This window comes from Macrobrachium nipponense, chromosome 1 (genome assembly GCF_015104395.2).
Source record: "Macrobrachium nipponense isolate FS-2020 chromosome 1, ASM1510439v2, whole genome shotgun sequence".
Taxonomy (NCBI): Eukaryota; Metazoa; Arthropoda; class Malacostraca; order Decapoda; family Palaemonidae; genus Macrobrachium; species Macrobrachium nipponense.
This window is the reverse complement of record NC_087200.1, coordinates 172,573,465-172,594,617: the sequence shown is the minus strand read 5'-3', so window position 1 is coordinate 172,594,617 and position 21,153 is coordinate 172,573,465. Positions and strand designations below refer to the sequence as shown.

Sequence of the window (21,153 nt, the reverse complement as noted above, 5' to 3'; positions counted from 1 at the left end):
GGAGAAAGCCACTCAAGACCTTTGGCTCAGTCGTCGAGACGTCCTGCTGTCCCTTCCACGTCCAGGAGTCCAGTCTATTAGGAAGCAGAAGCCTTTCGTGGAGGATCTTCAGCTAGATCTTTACCCCGAGGAAGGAGTCTTCCTAGAGGTAGAGCCCCGGCTAAGTCCAGGGCGAAGAAGTGAGAGTGCATTACTTCAGTCACCGGTAGGAGCCAGGCTTCAGTTGTTTGGAGGAGCCTGGAGAGAAAGAGAGGCAGACACCTGGTCTCTCAATATCATAGGGAAGGGGTACAAGATTCCTTTCGTAAGGCCTCCCCCTCTGACTTCCACTCCAGGGACTTGTCCCCGTCGTATCCTCAGAAAAACAGAAGATACTTTTGATCTGCTCGAGCAGATGCTCGAGAAACGAGCAGTGGAACAGGTCTTAGACCTGGCTACGCCAGGATTTTACAACAGATTGTTTCTTGTTCCGAAACACTCGGGAGGGTGGCGGCCAGTCTTGGATGTAAGTCGTCTGAACCTCTTCATAGAAAAAGCAGAAGTTTCAAGATGGAGACACCTCAGTCAGTTCTGGGGGCCTTAAGACCGGGAGATTGGATGGTATCACTCGATCTTCAGGAGCGCATACTTTCACGTCCCGATACACCCCAGTCTATGAAGTACCTTCGGTTCGTCCTGAAGGAAAGGTGTTTCAGTTCAGGGCTCTTTGTTTCGGTCTGAGTACGGCCCCATTTGTGTTCACCATCTTAATGAAGAATGTGGCGAGGTGGCTCCATCTTTCCAACATCAGGATCTCGCTCTATCTGGACGACTGGCTCATACGAGCTTCTTCGCAGACCCGGTGCCTGAAGGACCTGCAAACGACTCTGTCTTTAGCGGCGTCCCTGGGACTTCTGGTGAACTTCGAAAAGTCACATCTGACCCCAACACAGTCCATCGTGTATCTGGGATTCAGATGGATTCAGTGGCTTTTCGGGCTTTTCCGTCCCAGGAACGTCAGCAACAAGGCATAGAGAAAGTGTCAGCCTTTCTAGGGAAGGATTCATGCTCGGTGAGGGAATGGATGAGTCTGCTGGGGACCATTTCCTCGCTGGAGAAGTTTGTTTCCCTGGGGAGGCTACACCTCCGACCTCTTCAGTTCTTCCTGTCGGACAACTGGACAGAGAAGGACAACTTCGACATGATCTTAATCATCTCAGAAGAGGTAAAAGAGCCATCTAAGATGGTGGCTCGATCCGTTTTTAAAGCTATCAGAGGCATATCCCTCAAGCTTCGGAACCCGACCTAGTGTTGTTCTCCGACGTCATCCACGGGGTGGGGAGCAACACTAGGGGGGGAAGGAAGTGTCAGGCAACCTGGAGAGGGGAACAGGTAGCCTGGCATATCAACTTCAAGGAGCTGGCAGCGGTTCAGTTAGCGCTCCAGTTCTTCAGGACAAAGTCTCCCGTCGAGTAGTCCAAGTCAACTCGGACAATACCACAGCCCTGGCATACTTGAAGAAACAAGGAGGAACTCACTCTCGCTCCCTGTTCGCTCTAGCGAAAGAAATTCTGCTTTGGGCAAAGGCGAGAGAGATCACGATCTTGACAAGGTTCATTGCGGAGTCGAGAAGCGTCCGTGCGGATCTCCTCAGTCGACAAGGACAGTTGCTGCCGACAGAGTGGACCCTCAATCAGGACGTATGTCAGGAACTGTGGGTCTTTGGGGACGCCCTTTGGTGGACGTTTTTGCAACCGCAAGGACGGCGAGATCCTCTTACTGCTCCCCGGTTCTCGATCCGGGGGCAGTAGCAGTGGACGCCCTGTTATGGGATTGGACGGGCCTAGATCTCTACGCATTTCCCCCTTCAAAGATTCTGGGAGAAGTGATGAGAAAGTTCACAGCTTCGGAGGTGGGACTAGGTTGACGTTAATCGCCCCCTTTTGGCCCGCAGCGATCTGGTTCACAGAGGTGATGTCCTACCTGGTGGATTTTCCGAGATCTCTTCCGTTAAGGAGAGATCTACTCAAACAGCCCCACTTCGAGAGGTACCACAAAAAACCTCTCCGCTCTGAGTCTGACTGCGTTCAGACTATCCAGAAGTTGGCCAGAGCGAGAGGTTTTCGAAACCTGTGGCTAAAGCTATCGCTACCGCGAGGAGACCTTCTTCAATTGCGGTTTACCAATCGAAGTGGGCAGCTTTTAGGAGCTGGTGTAAATAGAAAGGAGTTTCCTCCACCACGACCTCTGTGAGCCAGATCGCCGACTTCCTTTCTCTATCTCAGACGAGATTTGAAGCTTGCAGTGTCAACCATTAAAGGCTACAGAAGTGTCTTATCTGTAGTTTTTTGACATAGAGGTTCTTGACTTGCTAATAACAAGGATCTACATGATCTACTGAGATCTTTTGAGACCACCAAGGTACGCTACCGAAGTTACCTTCGTGGAATCTGGACGTGGCTCAAATTTTTAATGTCAAGCCGCTTTGAACCCCTTTACTCTGCTACTTTGGGAGATTTGATGAAGAAGACTGTATTTCTAACTGCTCTGGCGACGGCGAAGAGAGTTAGTGAGATACAGGCTATTAGTAAGCACGTCGGCTTCAAAGGGCATAATGCGGTCTGCTCTTTGGGTATGTCATTCCTGGCTAAGAATGAAAACCCTTCCAATCCTTGGCCTAAAACGTTCGAAATCAAGGGTATGGCAGAAATCATTGGTCAAGAGCCAGAAAGAGTCCTGTGTCCGGTCAGGGCTCTTAGAGAAATATCTTCGTAGGACAAAGGAGTGTAGAGGTCTGCGGAGAACTTATGGTGTTCGGTCAAGAGACCTAATATGCCCATGTCCAAGAATGCACTGGCATTCTTTTTAAGGAACACCATTAAGGAGGCGCACTCCAATTGTAAAGACAGTGACTTTAAACTCTTAAAAGTTAACGCTCACGAAGTAAGGGCTATTTCGACTTCTATAGCCTTTCAGAAAAATATGGCTCTCAAAGATATTTTAAGTGCCACTTTTTGGAGAAGTAACTCGGTGTTCGCCTCGCACTATTTACGGGAGGTCAGAACGCATATGAAAAACTGTTACTCTCTTGGACCATACGTCGCCGCAGACACTATCTTGGGGGCAGGGAGGGTAGCACTCATCCTTTCCCATAGAAAAGGGTAGGTGAGTTTTTTTTTTTTTAATGATTGCAATGTTTATGGTTGTAGGGTCGGCCGCCGAATACGGTCGTCCCTTCTTTTAGCCTTTGTATAGAGAGTATTTTGTTGGGCTACTTAGGTGGTGGTTTTTGCCTCGTTGTCCTCAGAAGTATGGTCATGGTCTAGTCCACATTGTGGTCTCGTCCCCGTTGACGATCATCTTAGAGCACACCAACTACACAGGTCTACTACCTTGTTGGTAACTCTAGTGAAGCAGATGCAGGCTTGGGTGACAGTAATCACGAAGTCAGCTATGCTAACAGGTAAGGAACCAAGATGTCAATCATCTACATTTATATGTTTCCTAAAAATCCTTTTTCTGTCTCTCCCACCGCCAAAGGTGGGATTCAGCTATATATATATCTGACAGGTAAGTTTCATGAACAAAATGATATTGTTAAGATACAATAAAGTTTGTTCATACTTACCTGGCAGATATATATATTTTTAGTACCCACCCACCTCCCCTCAGGAGACAGTGGAGATAGAAATCTGATAGAAAATGGGGAATGGTTCCTGACACCCGCCTCCCAGCGGCGGGGAATGGGTACTAACCACCTACTACCCACTACGTGTGTCGTAAGTTTTTAGAAATTCTGTCGGACTTCAGAGAACACAGCTATATATATATCTGCCAGGTAAGTATGAACAAACTTTATTGTATCTTAACAATATCATTTTTAGGAACTCCCAGCTAGAATTTAAACTTGTATTATTTATTACTGTTTAGAGCATTTGTATGACTAATTATTATCTGATAGCCAAAATGTCTTACCACATTTTTTTAGTTGCATTTGAGTCACTTAGTGACCATAGTAGTTTATAGTCATTTATTTATTTATTTTTTTCTTAAGATATGTTACTGTTTATTTTTAAATACTGACAGTCCCCGGTTATTGGTGGGGGTTCCATTCTCGGCTGGATGCTGATAAGTGAAAACTGCCATTAACCGAAACTCAGGATATATGTACGTATAAACTAGTTTCGTTTAATGGCGCAGGTAACCAGTTAATGGCACTTCTGTTAGGTATGTTAGGGCACCATAACTCTTATTATCAGCACCTTATGGCTCCAGTAACCAAAACTAGGCCTGTTATGGCATCATAAATTGCCGATTTTATGGCACTAGACAAACCCCATAAATATGGATCGCCCTTAACCGAGACTGCCTATAACCGGGGACTACCTGTATATGGTATTTTGTAAATGTGCTTGTTTTCCAAGTGTAAGATTTTTCATTTGAATTATGCTATTTATCTTAGTATCTTGTCAAACTGTTGCTTATTTTCAGGAGTCATGGCAGATGTCAAGTCGTATCAAGGGGACCAGGAGATGGGAGTTAGAAAACCATCCCCTGCCGCTGCGGATTTGTGGTCAACACTGAAGAAGGCTCTCTTTATTATTGGATCAACAACTATAGTATTTGTTGCACTTAGGAACAGTTTGACATAGTAGGTTTGATGGTATTTATGCACAGGTTCACAATCCCTCTTCTGAAATATTTGGGGCCTGCTGTTTAAGTTTTATTATTTTTTCAGGTTTCGGAACTGATAGTACTCAGTTTTCCAATGGGGTCTGGAGCAGCACCCCATAATCAAACATTGCTGATGCAGCAAATCATTAAATACTCACACTAGCTGGTTAAAAAAAGATTAGAAATATTATAGTTATTTAAAGAGTAATGTACTATTGATAAAAGAAATACTGAGGAAACTAATATTGTTAATAATTAAAAACAGCACTAGTGTTGCATTTTATTTCCAATAAAAACATTCATTAAAACTCACAAAATGGGATAAACAAATCCTAATAATTTATAGTAGTGTGATATGCTAATAAGTGAATATGGATAATATGTTACAGGTAGTCTTTGAGCTATGCTAATTTATATTACGATAATCCAATTTTATGATGGGTTTAGCAATTATACTGATGCGACAATATTTTGAAAATATTTTTAAATTTTGCTCGTATCGGGTGCAACCCAGCAGCGTACAACCAGGCAGCAAGATAGAGACCAAATTACAATAGCCTAACTTTCTCCCATCTATTTAAAAAAAAAAGAATGATGAAAGTTTTGTTTTAACATTTACTCGTTTAGTAAATGTGTATGTAGCCACGAACTGCCAAACGAGAAATAATGTTTTGCTAAGTATAACCAGATTGGATAACATCATCAATTTGGCTTGTATTTCAACTGTTGTACGATAGTAAACAATTACTGCAGTTATGTTATAAATGATGTTATGTATAAAGGACTGATATATTTTAAGGTAATAACTTTGTTCGCTATAGATCAAAGATCAGCAAGGAAACGTACTGTTAAATTTAAACAAAGTTGTAGCTGAAGCTGAGAACACTTTTCAAGCTGCTAATGACTGTTGTTGTGCATCGGTACAAAGATAAAACTCCCGTAAACTTATCTAATCAAACACAACCATAGATTAAGCTGAGAAAGAATAATTTAAATCAAAATTTGTTCATGACACTTACCTGCCAGATATATATATAGCTTTATTCTCCGAAGTCCGACAGAATTTCAAAACTCCCGGCAAACGCAGTGGTCGGCCAGGTGGTTAGTACCCATTCCCGCCGCTGGGAGGCGGGTGTCAGGAACCATTCCCATTTTCTATTCAGCTTTTTCTCTGTCGCCGGTCGGTAAACAACTGTTTACAGACCTCCGCCTAGGATTTTGGATAAACTCTTTGTTCACTTGAGTATTTGATTGTCTCTTGGTTTTTGAAACTTATTCGGTGGATTGGCATACGCGATTGTGGTTTTTCATTGGATTTGGTTTTGGATTTCTCTAATATGTCTGGATCATCTTCAACTAGTTTTAGAGTGTGTACCGTGCTAGAGTGTAAGGTTAGGCTACCGAAAGCTTTGGTGGATCCTCATACAGTATGCACGAAATGTAGAGATCATATTTGTTTGATGAATGATAGGTGTAAAGAGTGTGAAAGGTTGACTGAAAAATGAATGGGAAGACTTATGATTCGTATGTTCGTAAGCTTGAAAGGGATAGAATCAGAAGATCTTCCTCCAGAAGTGCTTCTGTGAAAAGTAAGGGTAGTAATTCGCATTCTAACCTTCCTGTAGAGGTTGTTACATCTAACCCTGTGTATTTGCCTTCGGGCAATGAAGTTATTGCTTCAGAAGGTATTGCCCTTTCTTCCATCATGGAGTCGATTCGTGCACAGTGAAGTGTAGTGGAAACATTAGTGCCCCTAGTATAGTGGAGGGGGCGTCAGATCGGTCCCATAGTGCCTCTAGGAATAGACCTCTGTCGGACTCCCAGGACTCAGGGAATGGACATGTTGAAAACCAAAGGAGGGCTACGGGAAATTCCCACCGGTCTGGCGTCCCTTCAGCAGATCCTGTGGACGCTTCCCAGGCTGCCGAAGTGTGTGATCGAGCACGGATATTGAAGGAGTGCTTTTCGTTCTCTGAGGCGTCTCTCCTTACCGGGGCACAGGCGGTCAGCGTCTTTCTCGTCTCTTAGGAGAGGTTTTTAAGGAAGGGGACGCTTCACGTCCTACTTCTCGTCCTGTTCTTTCATCATCACCCGAACACTTCGAAGACTTGACGCCAAAGAAGAGATGCAGGACGTCTTCTGATGAGGACGCTTTTGAGAACTATCATCGTCTTAGAGTTCAAAGGAAAGAAGAGGGCTTAAATTCACCCTTCTTTGCATATGATGAGTCCTTCTCCTGAACGTGGAACTTCACCATCTAATGAAACTCGTATGCAATTGCGTCAACGATTGTCGGCTTTCTTCGCAAGGGAGAAGAGGAGCCCCAAAGACGTAGAAAGGATCTTTGGCTTCACTGTTTTAAAAGATCGAAAACAACCCTTCCTTGTCGGCTTTGCCTCGTTCCCTTAGCCTCCCCGTCCGTCGTCCTCTTCTGGATTCTTCAGACTCGACCAAGAACACGCAAGTGTTTCTGGAGAGAGAGAGTTTCAGAAGTGGGGATGCGGACGAAGCGTTAGGTGTCGCACAGGCGGCCCTCGCTTTTGTCAGGAGGTTGAGAACGATCAAGAGAAGCCTCGTACTGACGTTCGCCGGACTTCTGCATCAACTCGACGCTTCTATCATGAGAGAGCCTACCAACGCCAGAAGTATCAGGGCGTTCGAGAAGGCTCTAAAAGTCAAAGAGAGCAATGTTTAGATTATGTTTACGGATCTTACCCCTCAAGAAAGAGAAGTACTGTATAAATATCGACGGGAGGCTCGTGCTTTAGAATAGAGAACTCGCAACGCTTTGAAAAGAGATTGTAAGAACTCACCAGGACGCTCGAGAGGACGCCCCGATACAAGTTAAGCGTTCTAAGCGAAGTTTTTTAAAGACGCTCGAAGTTCCATTAGAAGCATGTCCCGCTTCAGGACGCTTTTTGAGGACGCTTCTTTGATGGATAAACGTCTTATAGACATTAGAGTCCAGCGGGATTGGAAGCTTTCATGACAGACGCGCGACTTCCTGCGAGTCCTAAGTCTCGCTCCCTTAGCAAGGGCGCTCGCGATGACGATAGACCGTAACCGGCAACTAATCGGGGATTCTACAGAAAGATAAAACGTAACTCAACTGAGAGGAGCTCGACAGGAATCCCGCAAAGAGGCTTTTGAAGAACCTTTGCCTCTAATGACTTCGAAAGACAAGGCTTTACAAGAGAGTCTTAAGTTTTCAAGGACAACAGCGGATCATTCGCGCATTGTCTCGTCTATTCCTTCAGTGGATAGAAGCTCCCCCTTACGAACAGAGCCTCAAAGGAGAAGCGCTTCCTGTTTAGCTAAAGAAACTTCGGACCGTCAAGATCAAGGAGAGTCTTCTAACGATACGCATCCTGCAGAAGAGGAAGAGCCTTCAGAAGCATCTATGTACGAATTATAGCACGTTAACGCGCTTACTGGAGGAATTGTTTTCGGAAAAATTCCAAGCACCAGTTCCTCTCTCACCCCCATCGCAACTGTCCTCATCCAAGACGAGAAAAGCTTCCGGGGGGTTTTGTTAGGATGGCTTCTTCGCTTTCTACTAAAAGAGCGTTGAAGAGGATGAATGATCGGATGGAATCAAGGAAGATGAAAGGAAAGACGTCCTTTGCGCTTCCTCCAGCTAAGCTAAACGGGGTGAGAGCCGGTATATGGTATGAGACCGGAGAAGAAAACAGGGTTGAGGACTTCCTTCGTCTGCGCAAGGTGACTTCTCAACCTGGTCGAAGCACCGAGGAGATCTTACCTGTCCTCGGCTAAGGTTTCATGGACTATGCCTGAAATAGATCACCATCTAAAAGGACTGTGCAGGACGTTGGAAGTATTTAACTTCCTAGACTGGTGCTTAGGAGCTTTAGGTCTGCAAGCTAAGAGCCCAGAGTCATTGTCACTAGAAGAATTATCGAGCGTCCTGTCATGTACGGATAAAGTAGTAAGGGATGGCTCAGATGAGTTAGCTGCCACTTTACTACGGGAATATTAAAGAAACGAGTGCTTTTCTGCAGTTTTACTGCTAAACAGTTTCTCTGGGAGAAGTAACAAGGAAGTTAGCAGCGTCGGAAGAACAAGGATGACACTGGTTGCACCATTCTGGCCAGCAAGCGATGTTCACAGAGGTCATGTCCCTACTAGTGGACTTTCCAAGAATCCTACCAGTAAGAGCCGATCTTCTCAAACAGCCCCACTTCGAGAGATATCACCAAAACCTGTTCGCTCTGAGTCTGACTGCATTCAGACTATCAAGAAACTGGCAAAGAGCGAGAGGGTTTCAGGGGCGGTGTGGCAAAAGCTATCGCCACGCGAGAAAAGAGCTTCCTCTCAATCTGTCTACCAGTCTAAGTGGGCTGTTTCATACATTCAACTTACCTGTCAGATATATACATAGCTATCGACTCCGTCGTTCCCGACAGAATTTCAAATTTCGCGGCACTCGCTACAGGTAGGTCAGGTGATCTACCGCCATGCTCTGGGTGGCAGGACTAGGAACTATTCCCGTTTTCTAATCAGATTCTCTCTGTCGCCGGCGGTATCAACATTGTTGTTACTTCCTCCTGACTAGAATTCGTTTTTCGCAAAGCTTTTGATCATCTCTCGCTGATATTTGGTGACGTACTTGGATCGTTGTTTGGCATTCGCTATCGTGGACTGTTTTTGGACTTGGTTTTTGGAATTCGTGAATATGTCTGACTCTAGTGTTAGTTTCAGAGTGTGTGTGAATGAGGGCTGTAAGGTGAGGATTCCGAAAGCTTCGGTAGATCCTCACACTACTTGTAGTGGGTGTAGAATGGTTGAATGCTCGATTGAGAATACGTGTAACGAGTGTGAGAAATTGAGTGCACAAGAGTGGAAGAATCTAACTTCTTACTTGAAGAAGTTAGAGAAAGATAGAGAGAGGAAGGCGGCTTATAAAACCCGCAGAATGTCTGCTTCTCATGATTTACTATCTAGTTCTGTAGCTTCTTCCTCTGATAATCATGCCCATTCTGTTTCAGCCCGTTCACAAATTGCTAACCCCTCTAGTTCTGCTTCGGAAATAGCAGAACTTAGAGCTTCCCTTCAGAAAATGCAGGGAAAAATCGCAGCATTGGAAGGTAAGGAAAGTGAATGTGGTTTCGCTAGTGATATTAGTGTCCCCAGTGTAGTGGAGGGGGCGTTCTGGTCGTCTCTGCGACGCTCCCAGGCCTAGACCTCTTCCAAGCTCCCTGGCCCGGAGGAGAAGGAAAGTCGAAAGCCGTACGGGGGTTGTGGAGAATCCCCAACGATCAGGCGTCCCTTCGGCAGAATCGAGCATATCAAATAATGCCAAGGACCGCTATAGGAAAAGCGTCCTTCGAGAGTGCTTTTCGTCGTCTAGTTCGCCTTCTCCGAGAAGAGGATGGAAGGAGTCGAAACTTTCCCGTCCGCTGAAGAGGAGTATGAAAGAGCATGAACTCAATTCGAGTCCCGAGCGCTTCTCTGAAGAAGGAGCGCCTTCGGTAATAAAGAAGGCGAGAATACATTCAGACTCTGGGTCTGGAAGGGATCCTAGAGCGCCTTCCAGATCTCCCTCTCCTGATTCGAAAGACTCCTCAACCAGGAGAATATTAATGAATATGCAAGAGCAATTAGCCTCGTTAGTAGGAACTCTTTATAAGGAGCCTACTCGTAAGAAGGATGATAGGCTTCCTATTAAAAGATCTAAATACCGATCTCCTGTCGGGCGCGACGCACCCTTCAGGGGAGTTGTCGCACAAGCGGCCATCTCTGGGGGGAGCAATGCGTTAGACAGGAGAGAAGTAAGAAAGGAAGTTACTCCTGTCAAGAGTAGGGCGCCAACCAGGAGCCAGGCTCCGAGTAGGCGCAAAGAGCCAGTACAACATTCAAGATCTTCAATCAAGCGCAAGAGTTAGCTGAAGAGGAGGATCCTGTTAGGAGTAGAGCGCTTGTGAGACGGAAAGCGCCTACCGGAATCAATACTCCTACTAAACATCAGACGCATTCTAAGGATCAGGAGTATTTGGAACGACGTGCTCCTACCAGGCGCCAGGAGTCGTCGGGCCTAGATACTCCTCCCAGGCGCCAGGAGTATTCTGAACTTAATACTCCTCCCAGGCGCCAGGAGTATTCCGAAGCTTATACTCCTCCCAGGCGCCAGGAGTATTCTGGACTTAATACTCCTCCCAGGCGCCAGGAGTATTCCGAAGCTTATACTCCTCCCAGGCGCCAGGAGTATTCTGAACTTAATACTCCTCCCACGCGCCAGGAGTATTCTGAACAAGATGCGCCTACTAGAAGCCAGGAGTATTCGAGGCGCTATGCGCCTGCCAAGCGCCAGGAGTATTCAAAACACGTTACTCCTTCCAGGCGAGATACTCCTGCTGTACACCAGGCGCATTCCTCGTATGAAGAGCCTGACACTCGAAAGAGAGTAAGAGAAGAGTCAGAAGAAAGAAGGGAGCCTTCTCCTTCCGAGCCTATCAACCCAGAAGATGCCTCGGAGGACGAAATGAAGGAAGGATCTTCTAATTACAAAGTTCTTTCGTCCCTTCTATTGGAGGAATATGGAGACTCGTTGACGCCAGCTGCTCCCCCTTCTCCACGCTCTCTGTTTTCGAGCACGAAAACACACAAGTCTTCCTCTTTCCTAAAAAATGAAGCCTGCTATATCATGAGGAGGGCTCTTCAATCTCTTGACTCCTGGTTCAAGAAGAAGAAGGAGTTAGGAAGGACGGTCTTTTGTATGCCTCCCGCTAAACTTACAGGGAGGAGAGGCATTTGGTACGAAACGGGAGAGAATATGGGATTGTCCTCTGTCCGTTTCAGCTGGAGTCAGACTTCTCGAGTTTGGTGGTGGATTCGTCGAGGAAGGCACGCCTTGAATGCAGCGAAGGTAACATGGGGGCTTTCGGAAACGGACCACCTCCTCAAGGGACTTTTTCACACTTTAGAAGTTTTTAACTTCTTAGATTGGTCCCTTGGGGTTCTGGCCAAGAAATCTCAGGAAAAGGAACAACTCGACCCAGAAACCCTAAATAGCATCCTCGCCTGCATTGATAAGGCTGTTCAGGATGGATCGGCTGAGGTATGCTCCCTCTTTGGTGCAGGAGTTTTAAAGAAGAGGGCGGTTCACAGTGCTTTCCTCACGAAGGCCGTCCTCCTTCCTTCAGCAAAGAGGCGCCTTATTTTTGTGCCTTGCTCTCAGTAACTAAACCCTTTTTGTTTCCCTCGCAGTTGGTGAAGGATATCGCGCATTCTCTGACTGAAAAGGCCACCCAGGATCTCCTTAGACAATCCTCAAGGAAGAATAGGCCTGTGGCTAGTGAGAAAAAGAAGTGGCTCGTCCAGCTCAGCAGCAGCCCTTTACCGAGGAGGTCTTCCAACTAGATCGATCGCCAGAAGGAAGTCAACCGAAAAGAGGGGCAGGTCTTCCTTCCGTCCCTTTAAGAAAGGGAAGTGAGAATTCTGTCCTCCAGACACCCGTAGGAGCCAGGTTACATTCTTTTGCGAAAGCCTGGGAAGACATAGGAGCGAATCCTTGGACGATGTCGATCATCAAGAAGGGTTATCGCATCCCATTCAAGGACATTCCTCCCTTGACAACATCACCGAGGGAATTGTCCGCCAGATACAGGGACCCTGTTCTGATGGATACTCTTCGTCAAATGGTGGAACAGATGTGGGACAAAAGAGCAATAGAGCTAGTGCTGGATTGCAACTCCCCGGGGTTTTACAATCGCTTGTTTCTTGTAGCAAAAGCCTCGGGGGGATGGAGACCGGTACTGGACGTAAGTGCGCTGAACAAATTCGTCGAAACAAACAGAAGTTCAGCATGGAAACGTCTGCTTCAGTCCTTGCAGCACTGCGGCAAGGGGATTGGATGGCGTCCCTAGACCTTCAGGACGCATACTTCCACATCCCAATCCACCATTCGTCGAGGAAGTACCTTCGATTTATGTTCGAAGGAAGAATCTATCAGTTCAGGGCCCTGTGTTTCGGCCTGTCCACGGCTCCTCAAGTCTTCACGGACGTGATGAAAAATGTAGCAAGACACTTACATTTGAAAGGGATAAACGTCTCCCTGTACCTGGACGACTGGCTCATCAGAGCCAGGTCTCAAAAGCAGTGTTTGGAGGACCTGTCAACAACACTGGAATTGACAAAATCATTGGGATTGATCGTGAACCTCGAGAAGTCTCAGATGATCCCCAGCCAGAACGTGGTTATCTGGGGGATTCAGATGGATTCTCGGGGTTTTCGAGTTTTTTCCATCTCAAGAGAGAATAAAGAAAGGCTGTGCCACAGTATCAAACTTTCTAGGGAAAGAGCGCACTTCAGCGAGGGAATGGCTGAGCCTTCTGGGAACCCTTTCCTCGCTCGAACAGTTCTTTCTCCTAGGAAGATTACATCTTCGACCGCTTCAGTTCTTCCTGAGAAGAAGTTGGAGTTGGAAGACAGGACAGCTCTCGGACACGTTTCCAATCTCGGAAGAAATAAAAAATCATTTGAAGTGGTGGTTGATTCCATTAAAGGAAAACAAAGGAGTGTCCCTGCAAGTACGGAACCCAAGCCTGACATTATTCTCAGACGCCTCGGAGTCGGGCTGGGGTGCAACATTGGGATCCAAAGAAGTGTCAGGCACCTGGTCGGCGGAACAGGTGTCATGGCACATAAATTGCAAGGAGCTTTTAGCAATTCACCTGGCGCTAAAGAGCTTCGAACACATAGTCAGAGGCAAAGTCGTACAGATAAATTCAGACAATACGACAGCTCTGGCTTATGTCAAGAAACAAGGAGGGACGCACTCTTTTGCTCTGTACGAGCTGGCAAGAGATCTATTGATTTGGGCGAACCAAAGGAAGGTAGTTCTTCTAACAAGGTTTGTCCAAGGGGAGATTTGAAATGTGAGAGCGGACAGATTGAGCAGGAGGTTCCAGGTCCTTCCCACGGAATGGACACTCCACTCAGAAGTCTGTCAGAGCCTTTGGCTCCTTTGGGGAAGCCTCAAATAGATCTTTTCGCCACATTCCTCTCCAAGAGGATTAGAAACATTTTGTGCCCTGGTGGAAGAAGATCCCCGGGCTTATGCAACAGACGCCTTTCTTGGACTGGTCAGGGATAGAACGTTTACGCTTTTCCCCCGTTCAAGATACTGGGGGAAAGAAGTAGTCAGAAAATTCGTGGCATCCGAAGGGAACCAAAATGACTCTGATTGCTCCGTATTGGCCAGCTCAAATTGGTTCACAGAGGTGATGGAATGGACGGTGGACTTCCCCAGATCTCTTCCAAACAGAATAGATCTGCTCAAACAACCCCACTTCGAGAGGTACCATCAAAATCTACCCGCTCTTGCTCTGACTGCCTTTCGACTATCGAAAGACTTGTCAGAGCGAGAGGGTTTTCTCGCCAGGCAGCAAGCGCAATTGCTAGAGACCGCAGATCATCTACTAGGCGAGTGTACCAATCGAAGTGGGAAGTTTTTCAGAAACTGGTGCAGGTCGAAGAAGCTGTCCTCTTCCAGTACCTCTGTGACCGAAATTGCGGATTTCCTTCTGTTTCTTAGAGAAAAGTCGCATCTCTCGGTACCGACTATTAAGGGGTACAGGAGTATGCTTTCAGCAGTCTTTAGAAACAGGGATTAGATCTAACGAATGATAAGGATTTGCACGACCTCATTCGTTCCTTCGAAACATCAAAATCACTTGAACCTAAGGTTCCAAGCTGGAACTTAGATGTGGTTCTTAAATTTCTATCATCAGAAGAATTCGAACCACTACACACTGCTTCTTTTCGTAACATCACTAGAAAAGTGTTTGTTTCTGATGTCCCTCTTGCAACGCAAAAAGAGTCAGTGAGTTGCACGCCCTTGAATCTAGAGTTGGCTTCAAAGGAGACTCTGCAATTTGTTCATTTCAGTCCCTCTTTCTTGCCAAAAACGAAAACCCTTCGAATCCCTGGCCCAGGAGCTTCGAAGTGAAAGGACTTTCTAGTTTGGTGGGCAGAGAGGCAGAAAGATCCCTTTGCCCAGTTAGAGCTCTAAAATTTTATCTGGACAGGAAGAAGCAGTTGGGGGGTTCGCAAAAAGGTCTTTGGTGCTCAGTAAAAGACCCCAAGAGAGCAATGTCCAAGAACGCCTTAGCCCTTCTTGTTAGAAGTGTTATTACGGAAGCTCATAAGAATTGTCCAGATGATTCTTTTAATCTTTTAAGAGTGAGAGCCCACGAAGTTAGGGCAATCGCAACCTCTGTGGCATTCCAAAGAAATATGTCACTCAAAAACATTTTGGACGCAACTTATTGGAGATGCACTCCGTGTTTGACATCCCATTATTTAAAAGACTACGCGTTACGTATGATAAATGTTTTTCTTTAGGTCCGTTTGTGTCAGCACAGACGGTTCTGGGTAAAGGAGAAAGCACCAATCCTTAATTTGTGTACGTAACCCTCTTGTCGGATGTGTTCTCGTGTTTTCGGTGCATGGGAGTGTCAGTTGTCGCACAAGCGGCCTTCACTTCGCTTCATTTGAAAATCGAGTGACATCTGACTATTAGAGGGTGGGGTACAAAAATTTTTTTTTTTTTTTTTTTGTATGTATGAGTTTCGAGTTTGTGGTTGTTTGCTAAGAGTTGGGGATAACTCTAGGCAATCTCAGAACTAACACGGGTTAGGATCGGGTGATCGGGATTGGTTGTGTGCTCCTTAAATAAATGCGTGTTGTCATATAAGCGGATGTGCTCCCATTGACAAACGCCAGTTAGGTTCTGTCGAGTAAGTGGAAGAGACCCCATCGACAGATCCACAAGAAACTCTTGGCCACAGATCACTATCTCGCTAAGGCTCTTGAGATGAAGCAGATCCTGGGTGGGCAGTAGCCGCGAAGTCTTTCATCTAAGAAGGTAGGAACTAAGGTTTATTTATACCTACAACATATGTTGTTTACCTGTCTAGTCAGTTAGTTAGCTGTCTCTTGCCCTCCACCAAAGGGTGTCAATCAGCTATGTTATATATCTGACAGGTAAGTTGAATGTATGAAAAAAATGACATTGTTATGATACAATAAAGTTTCATACATACTTACCTGGCAGATATATACAATTGAAGACCCACCCAGCCTCCCCGCAGGAGACAGGTGGAAGAGAGAATCTGATTAGAAAACGGGAATAGTTCCTAGTCCTGCCACGCCAGAGCAGGGCGGTTTAGATCCAACCTGAACCTACCTGTAGCGAGTGCCCGCGAATTTGAAATTCTGTAGGGAAAGACGGAGTCGATAGCTATGTATATATCTGCCAGGTAAGTATGTATGAAACTTTATTGTATCATAACAATGTCATTTTTTAGAAGATGGTGTAGGAAAGAGGGCATTTCTTCCTCCAAGACCTCTGTGAGCCAAATCGCCCATTTCCTGTTCCATTTAAGGAATGTAGAATAAGCTTGCAGTATCAACAATTAGAGGATACAAGAGTATGCTGTCAACAGTCTTCCGTCATAGAGGCCTAGATTTGACGAATGATAGGGATCTTCACGATCTTCTGAGATCCTTCAAAACATCAAAGGTTCCACAGGTTAAGACACCTTCGTGGAATTTAGACATAGTTCTAAAATTTTTAATGGCGAGTCCCTTTGAACCTTTGCACGAGGCTTCGCTGAAAGATTTAACGAAGAAGGCCCTCTTTCTAACCACCCAGCCACTGCGAAGAGGGTGAGTGAGATTCAAGCAATTAGCAAAAATGTTGGATTTAGGGGACACAAATGCAGTCTGTTCCTTGAGTCCTTCCTTTTTAGCTAAAAACGAAAATCCTTCCAATCCCTGGCCCAAGAACTTTGATATCAAGGGATTAGCAGGGATCGTTGGTCGGGAGCCAGAAAGAGTCCTGTGCCCTGTCAGAGCTCTAAAATTCTATGGATAGAACAAAACAAATTAGAGGTCAATCGGACAATCTTTGGTGTTCCGTGAAAAGACCTGATTTACCAATGTCTAAGAACGCCTTAGCGTTCTTCTTGAGAAGCACCATCAGGGAGGCTCATTCGTCCTGCCCAGATAGTGATCTGAAAATTCTGAAAGTCAATGCTCATGAAGTTAGAACTGTCGCAGCTTCGATGGCATTTCAGAAGAATATGGCACTCAGCGACATCGTGAGCGGCAAAATGTTGTGAGCACCACATTTTGGCGAAGCAACTCTGTGTTCGCTTCACACTACCTCAGGGATGTGAAAGTGACATATGAGAACTGCTTTTCGCTTGGACCATACATATCAGCAGATTCAGTTTTGGGTACGGGAAGCGGCACGAATCCTATCCTTTAGAAAATGGATAGGTGTGCTTTTGTTTATGGTGTTGTTGGTTTTTGGTTGTAGGGTCGACCGCTAGAGGCGGTAACTTCCCTTTATTTTAGCCTTAAAGTTTCGGGGACTAAACTTTGCTAGGCTAGGTCAGGTGTGTGGTTTTTTCTTTGCTTCGCTGCCCTTAAAGTATGGTCCAATATGGTCTAGACACATTGTGGTCACGCCCCCGTTGTCAGATCATCTAGATCTCACCAGCTATACAGGTCACGTCCTTGCTGGAGACTCTAGTAAAGCAAAAGCAGACTTGGGTGACAGTAATCACGAAGTCAGCTATGCTAACAGGTAAGGAACCAAGATGTCTATCATCTGCATGTGAAATGTTTCCCAAAATCCTTTTATTCTGTCCCTCCCCACCTCCAATGGTGGGAATCAGCTATATTATATCTGGCAGGTAAGTGTCATGAACAAAATGATATTGTTATGATACATTAAAGTTGTTCATACTTACCTGGCAAGATATATATCTAAGTACCCACCCAGCCTCCCCTCGGGGACAGTGACATTAAAAAATCTGAATAGAAAATGGGAATGGTTCCTGACACCCGCCTCCCAGCGGCGGGAATGGGTACTAACCACCTGGCCGACCACTGCGTTTGCCGGGAGTTTTGAAATTCTGTCGGACTTCGGAGAATACAACTATATATATATCTGCCGGGTAAGTATGAACAAACTTTATTGTATCATAACAATATCATCTTCAGGTCTTGAAAGAATACAGTTTACAGCTGTTTTCATGCCGATAAAAGATAATGTAACGGTAAGGTTCGTACTACAAAGAAATTAAGTGAAAATAGTGAACGGAATCACATAATTATCCTTACACAAGAAACATGCCCACAAAGCAATCTGTCAACGAAAAAAATTATTTAGTTCAAGAGACGTATTAAATTCATATTTCAACTTAAAATTAACACATCTTATAACGAAAAGGTGACCTTGTCTCATATAAGTAAAGTATCTAGATATTTTTTATGCTTCTAGAAGCAAAACAATTTGCTCCGAATTGAGTTAAATTAAATAGGGCAAAATAAACTCATATTTGCCATCAGCTGGTTTTAAACCAGAACATTGACAGTTTTGTTAGTATTTTATGATACAATACGTAATATGAGAATACGTACATACAATAGAATAGGATAGAGTAAAGTATGATTTTTAAAAGATTCAAGGAAAAGATGCATATTCGTTATGTTTTTATTTCGTAATTATATGTAGGTGTCGGCAGCCTAATAGGTATCGCTCAATTGTGCCGATATCGATCCAGAATCTGAGTCCCCTCCATGGTACTATTCATCGTAAACGGTAGGCTAACTATAACTCTGTTTTTTTTCATCTGTCCATCCGCCTGTGGTGTTTTTGTATGGTTAACACTGCGTCCCGGGCTTTAGATAGTTACGCTATTTGTAAGTTTAGGTATATAGTAAAAGGATATCTGGTGTACATTTATAACTGAAAAAAGTGTTTTAATAATTTATGTATGCGAATTACACCGTTAATATTCGAAATAGGATATTATTATAATCGTTGAATGTAAGCTGAATGTAACTATCTAAAGCCCGGAACGCAGTGTTACCATACAAAAACACCACAGGCGGATGGACAGATGAAAAAAAAAACAGAGTATAGTTAATGTTATTCAATTTCTCTTATTAACTGAATTATCATGAGCCAATATGCATTGAACCTTGAGAGTTAGCTGAAATTAATAGTTACTATGCTGTATATGTATAAGTATACTGTGTAGTGTAGGGTACACTACCCTATTTATAAAGATGGTACTGATTACCCTAGTGTAGGGTAGGCTACATTTGAGATAGGAATTTTTCGACATATGAAGGGTTTTTCAGAACCTAACCCCATTGTAAGTAGGAGAATACAACCTGTAGTTTAAGAATTATATAAGGTCTAATTAAGACTATATCACCGATAATCAGAGACTGACAGTATGTGAATATTACATGTGCTAATTTTATATCTGATGTTATGATGTGACCACGTTTCATTGGCGGGATGCTGATAAGCAAAAACCACCACATCACCGAAACACGGCCATTATGGCGCTTATGGTGCCAGGTTGAGTTAATAGCACATAACCGGTTTATGGCACCTCTGTTAGATATGTTATGGTACCATAATGCTATTATTGGCACTTATGGTGCTGATAACTGAAACATGGCTCATTATGGCACCATAAATTGCTGTCTAACGCCATTAACCGAGTCCCCAGTTTTCCCAATAAACTGGGGACTGTCTGTATATGGTAATCCTGAATGATTTGGGAACCTGGGGAACTGTTGCTTAGTGGTTGATTCACAAATAAATGTTTAATATAACTATCTGAGGGCAATATGTGCATGGTAACCTACCGGAGGCACCTGATCTTTTTCTTCTACAGTTGAATTTTGTATTTGGGTTTTAAATATTAAAATAGCTGTTTGTGGTTATTTTGTTCCCAGCAGCGGCAGCTTGTAACAAACATGTTAAAGAGCTAGTGTTGTGGTTTTTAGGGATTTTTTTTTTATATTTATTTTTTAGTTGAACTTGGTAATCATGAATATACAGTAGAATTTTGAGATTCAGTTATGTGTATGAAATTCCATTACAGTACGTATTATAATATATCCTTCTCATTTTTAACAGTCATCTACAACATTTCTGGGGAGCATCTGGTAACTTCTGGCAACATCAGTGGGACAAAATTCTTAACACATTTGGGGATGACCCTTACAACCTCATGGTGTATGGTGAGTAGAAATTTATCAAACCTATAGAAATTTGTTGAAAAAATGTATAAAGTAGCCCAGTTTTCACTTTATTGCTTATGTATTCATTGTTCATACGTGAACAAACCTTTGGTCTTAACAATAGGATAATTTCTAGTGCCTAGCTGGATCCGGTTAAAAAACAGATGAAAGCCAGGAATCTTGTGATATCTGGCAACACGTGCGTAGATCGGGTGAAGGATGGTCAAAGACCATTCACCTATGATCATGCATCAGTCTTTCTTTTGACTGCATGGTGAGAGTTGTGTTAACCTTCTCTTGGCCGTTTTTGCTGGTTCATGCCCGTTTCACTTTCTGTTTAGTGTGTGTGTGTTTGGCTGGTATTAAGAGTTTCGTCTCCTGCAGTAGTCAACCCTCATAGTAGGGTTGTCCTTGCGTCTCCATCCTTTTCTTCCATTGATTCGTCGATTGAAGTATTGGGAGGCCGCCAGGCTAATGTTTGTAATGTAGCCCCTTCTTCCTCGGGAGTCTATTTGATTCCCGAGAAGGGTGAGGCTTTTTCATCAATCTCTTCTCTTCCAGAGTCGGAGGCGTCCAGAATGGCGGCAATTTGGAAGACGCTTGGGCTAAGGGGTCCCCCGTCCTTGGAGGGGTTGCTAGCACATTTTGTGGAGGCTTGCACCCCCCCCCCCCTCCCCGGTCTGGCCAGGCCATCCCCCTCCTCCTGGCCTCGTCTTCGTGGGTGGCAGCAGTCGGCCATCTTGTATTGCTCTGCCAGTGTCTGCTGCCGCTTCGAGTCGGAGTGACGCTGTGGCATCAGCCCCGTTGATGACGTCATGGGATCCGTCTTTGTGTATTCCTCCGCCAGTGGCGTCTGATTCCCCTTCGCACGGAGGGGAAGCCATGACGTCACCACCACTTGTGTGACGTCCCCTCCCATCGATGACGTCTCTATCAGTTGTCTCCTCTGATCCGCCTTTCTCAGCTGTGACGTCATCACTCCCACCCAGTTCGCTACATCTCCCTTCCTTGTCATTGGAGCCTTCTCTGGCACATCAGTCTGAGCTCATATGCCAGGCAGTGCTGCAGAGGGTTGGACTCTGTATTGGATGTGAAGTGGCTGCCTTATCGGTTGGGAGGACTGGTAGGAAACTTGTTGCTTCATCCCCGCCTCCTGAGAAGAGTGCGCTTAAGAAACCAGTGCCGTCTTCCTCTCCCTCTTCCCCCTCTACACCCCGTCGGCGTATCAAACTTTGGAAGGCTAAGGACGTTGCCCTTCCTTCGCCTTTGAGGGAGGAACGTGGACGTGTTCCCGAGAGTGCTGTTGTTTCGGGCAGTGTTAGTTGTGTGCGATCTGCAGGAGATGCTTCGTCCTCTGCCTCGAATCCCGGGGGTGTTACCCCCCCACCCCACCCCCGTCTGTGCACATCGCTAGCGTGTTGCAAA

The 21,153-nt window shown here is 45.0% G+C and overlaps 2 protein-coding genes across 2 annotated transcripts in view; one reads left to right on the top strand and one right to left on the bottom strand.

Annotated features, from left to right (window-relative positions):
- Window positions 1-21,153, bottom strand: part of LOC135219845 (fatty acid hydroxylase domain-containing protein 2-like) — a gene marked incomplete in the record, with an annotated part of 155,175 nt that overhangs the window by 70,634 nt on the left and 63,388 nt on the right.
- Window positions 4,434-21,153, top strand: part of LOC135219846 (fatty acid hydroxylase domain-containing protein 2-like) — a 60,677-nt gene continuing 43,957 nt past the window's right edge. The window contains exons 1-2 of the mRNA XM_064256957.1: window positions 4,434-4,630; window positions 19,625-19,728. Coding sequence (XP_064113027.1) covers window positions 4,476-4,630; window positions 19,625-19,728 — 259 coding nt within the window. The 5' untranslated portion in view covers window positions 4,434-4,475. The remainder of the gene's footprint in view (window positions 4,631-19,624; window positions 19,729-21,153) is intronic.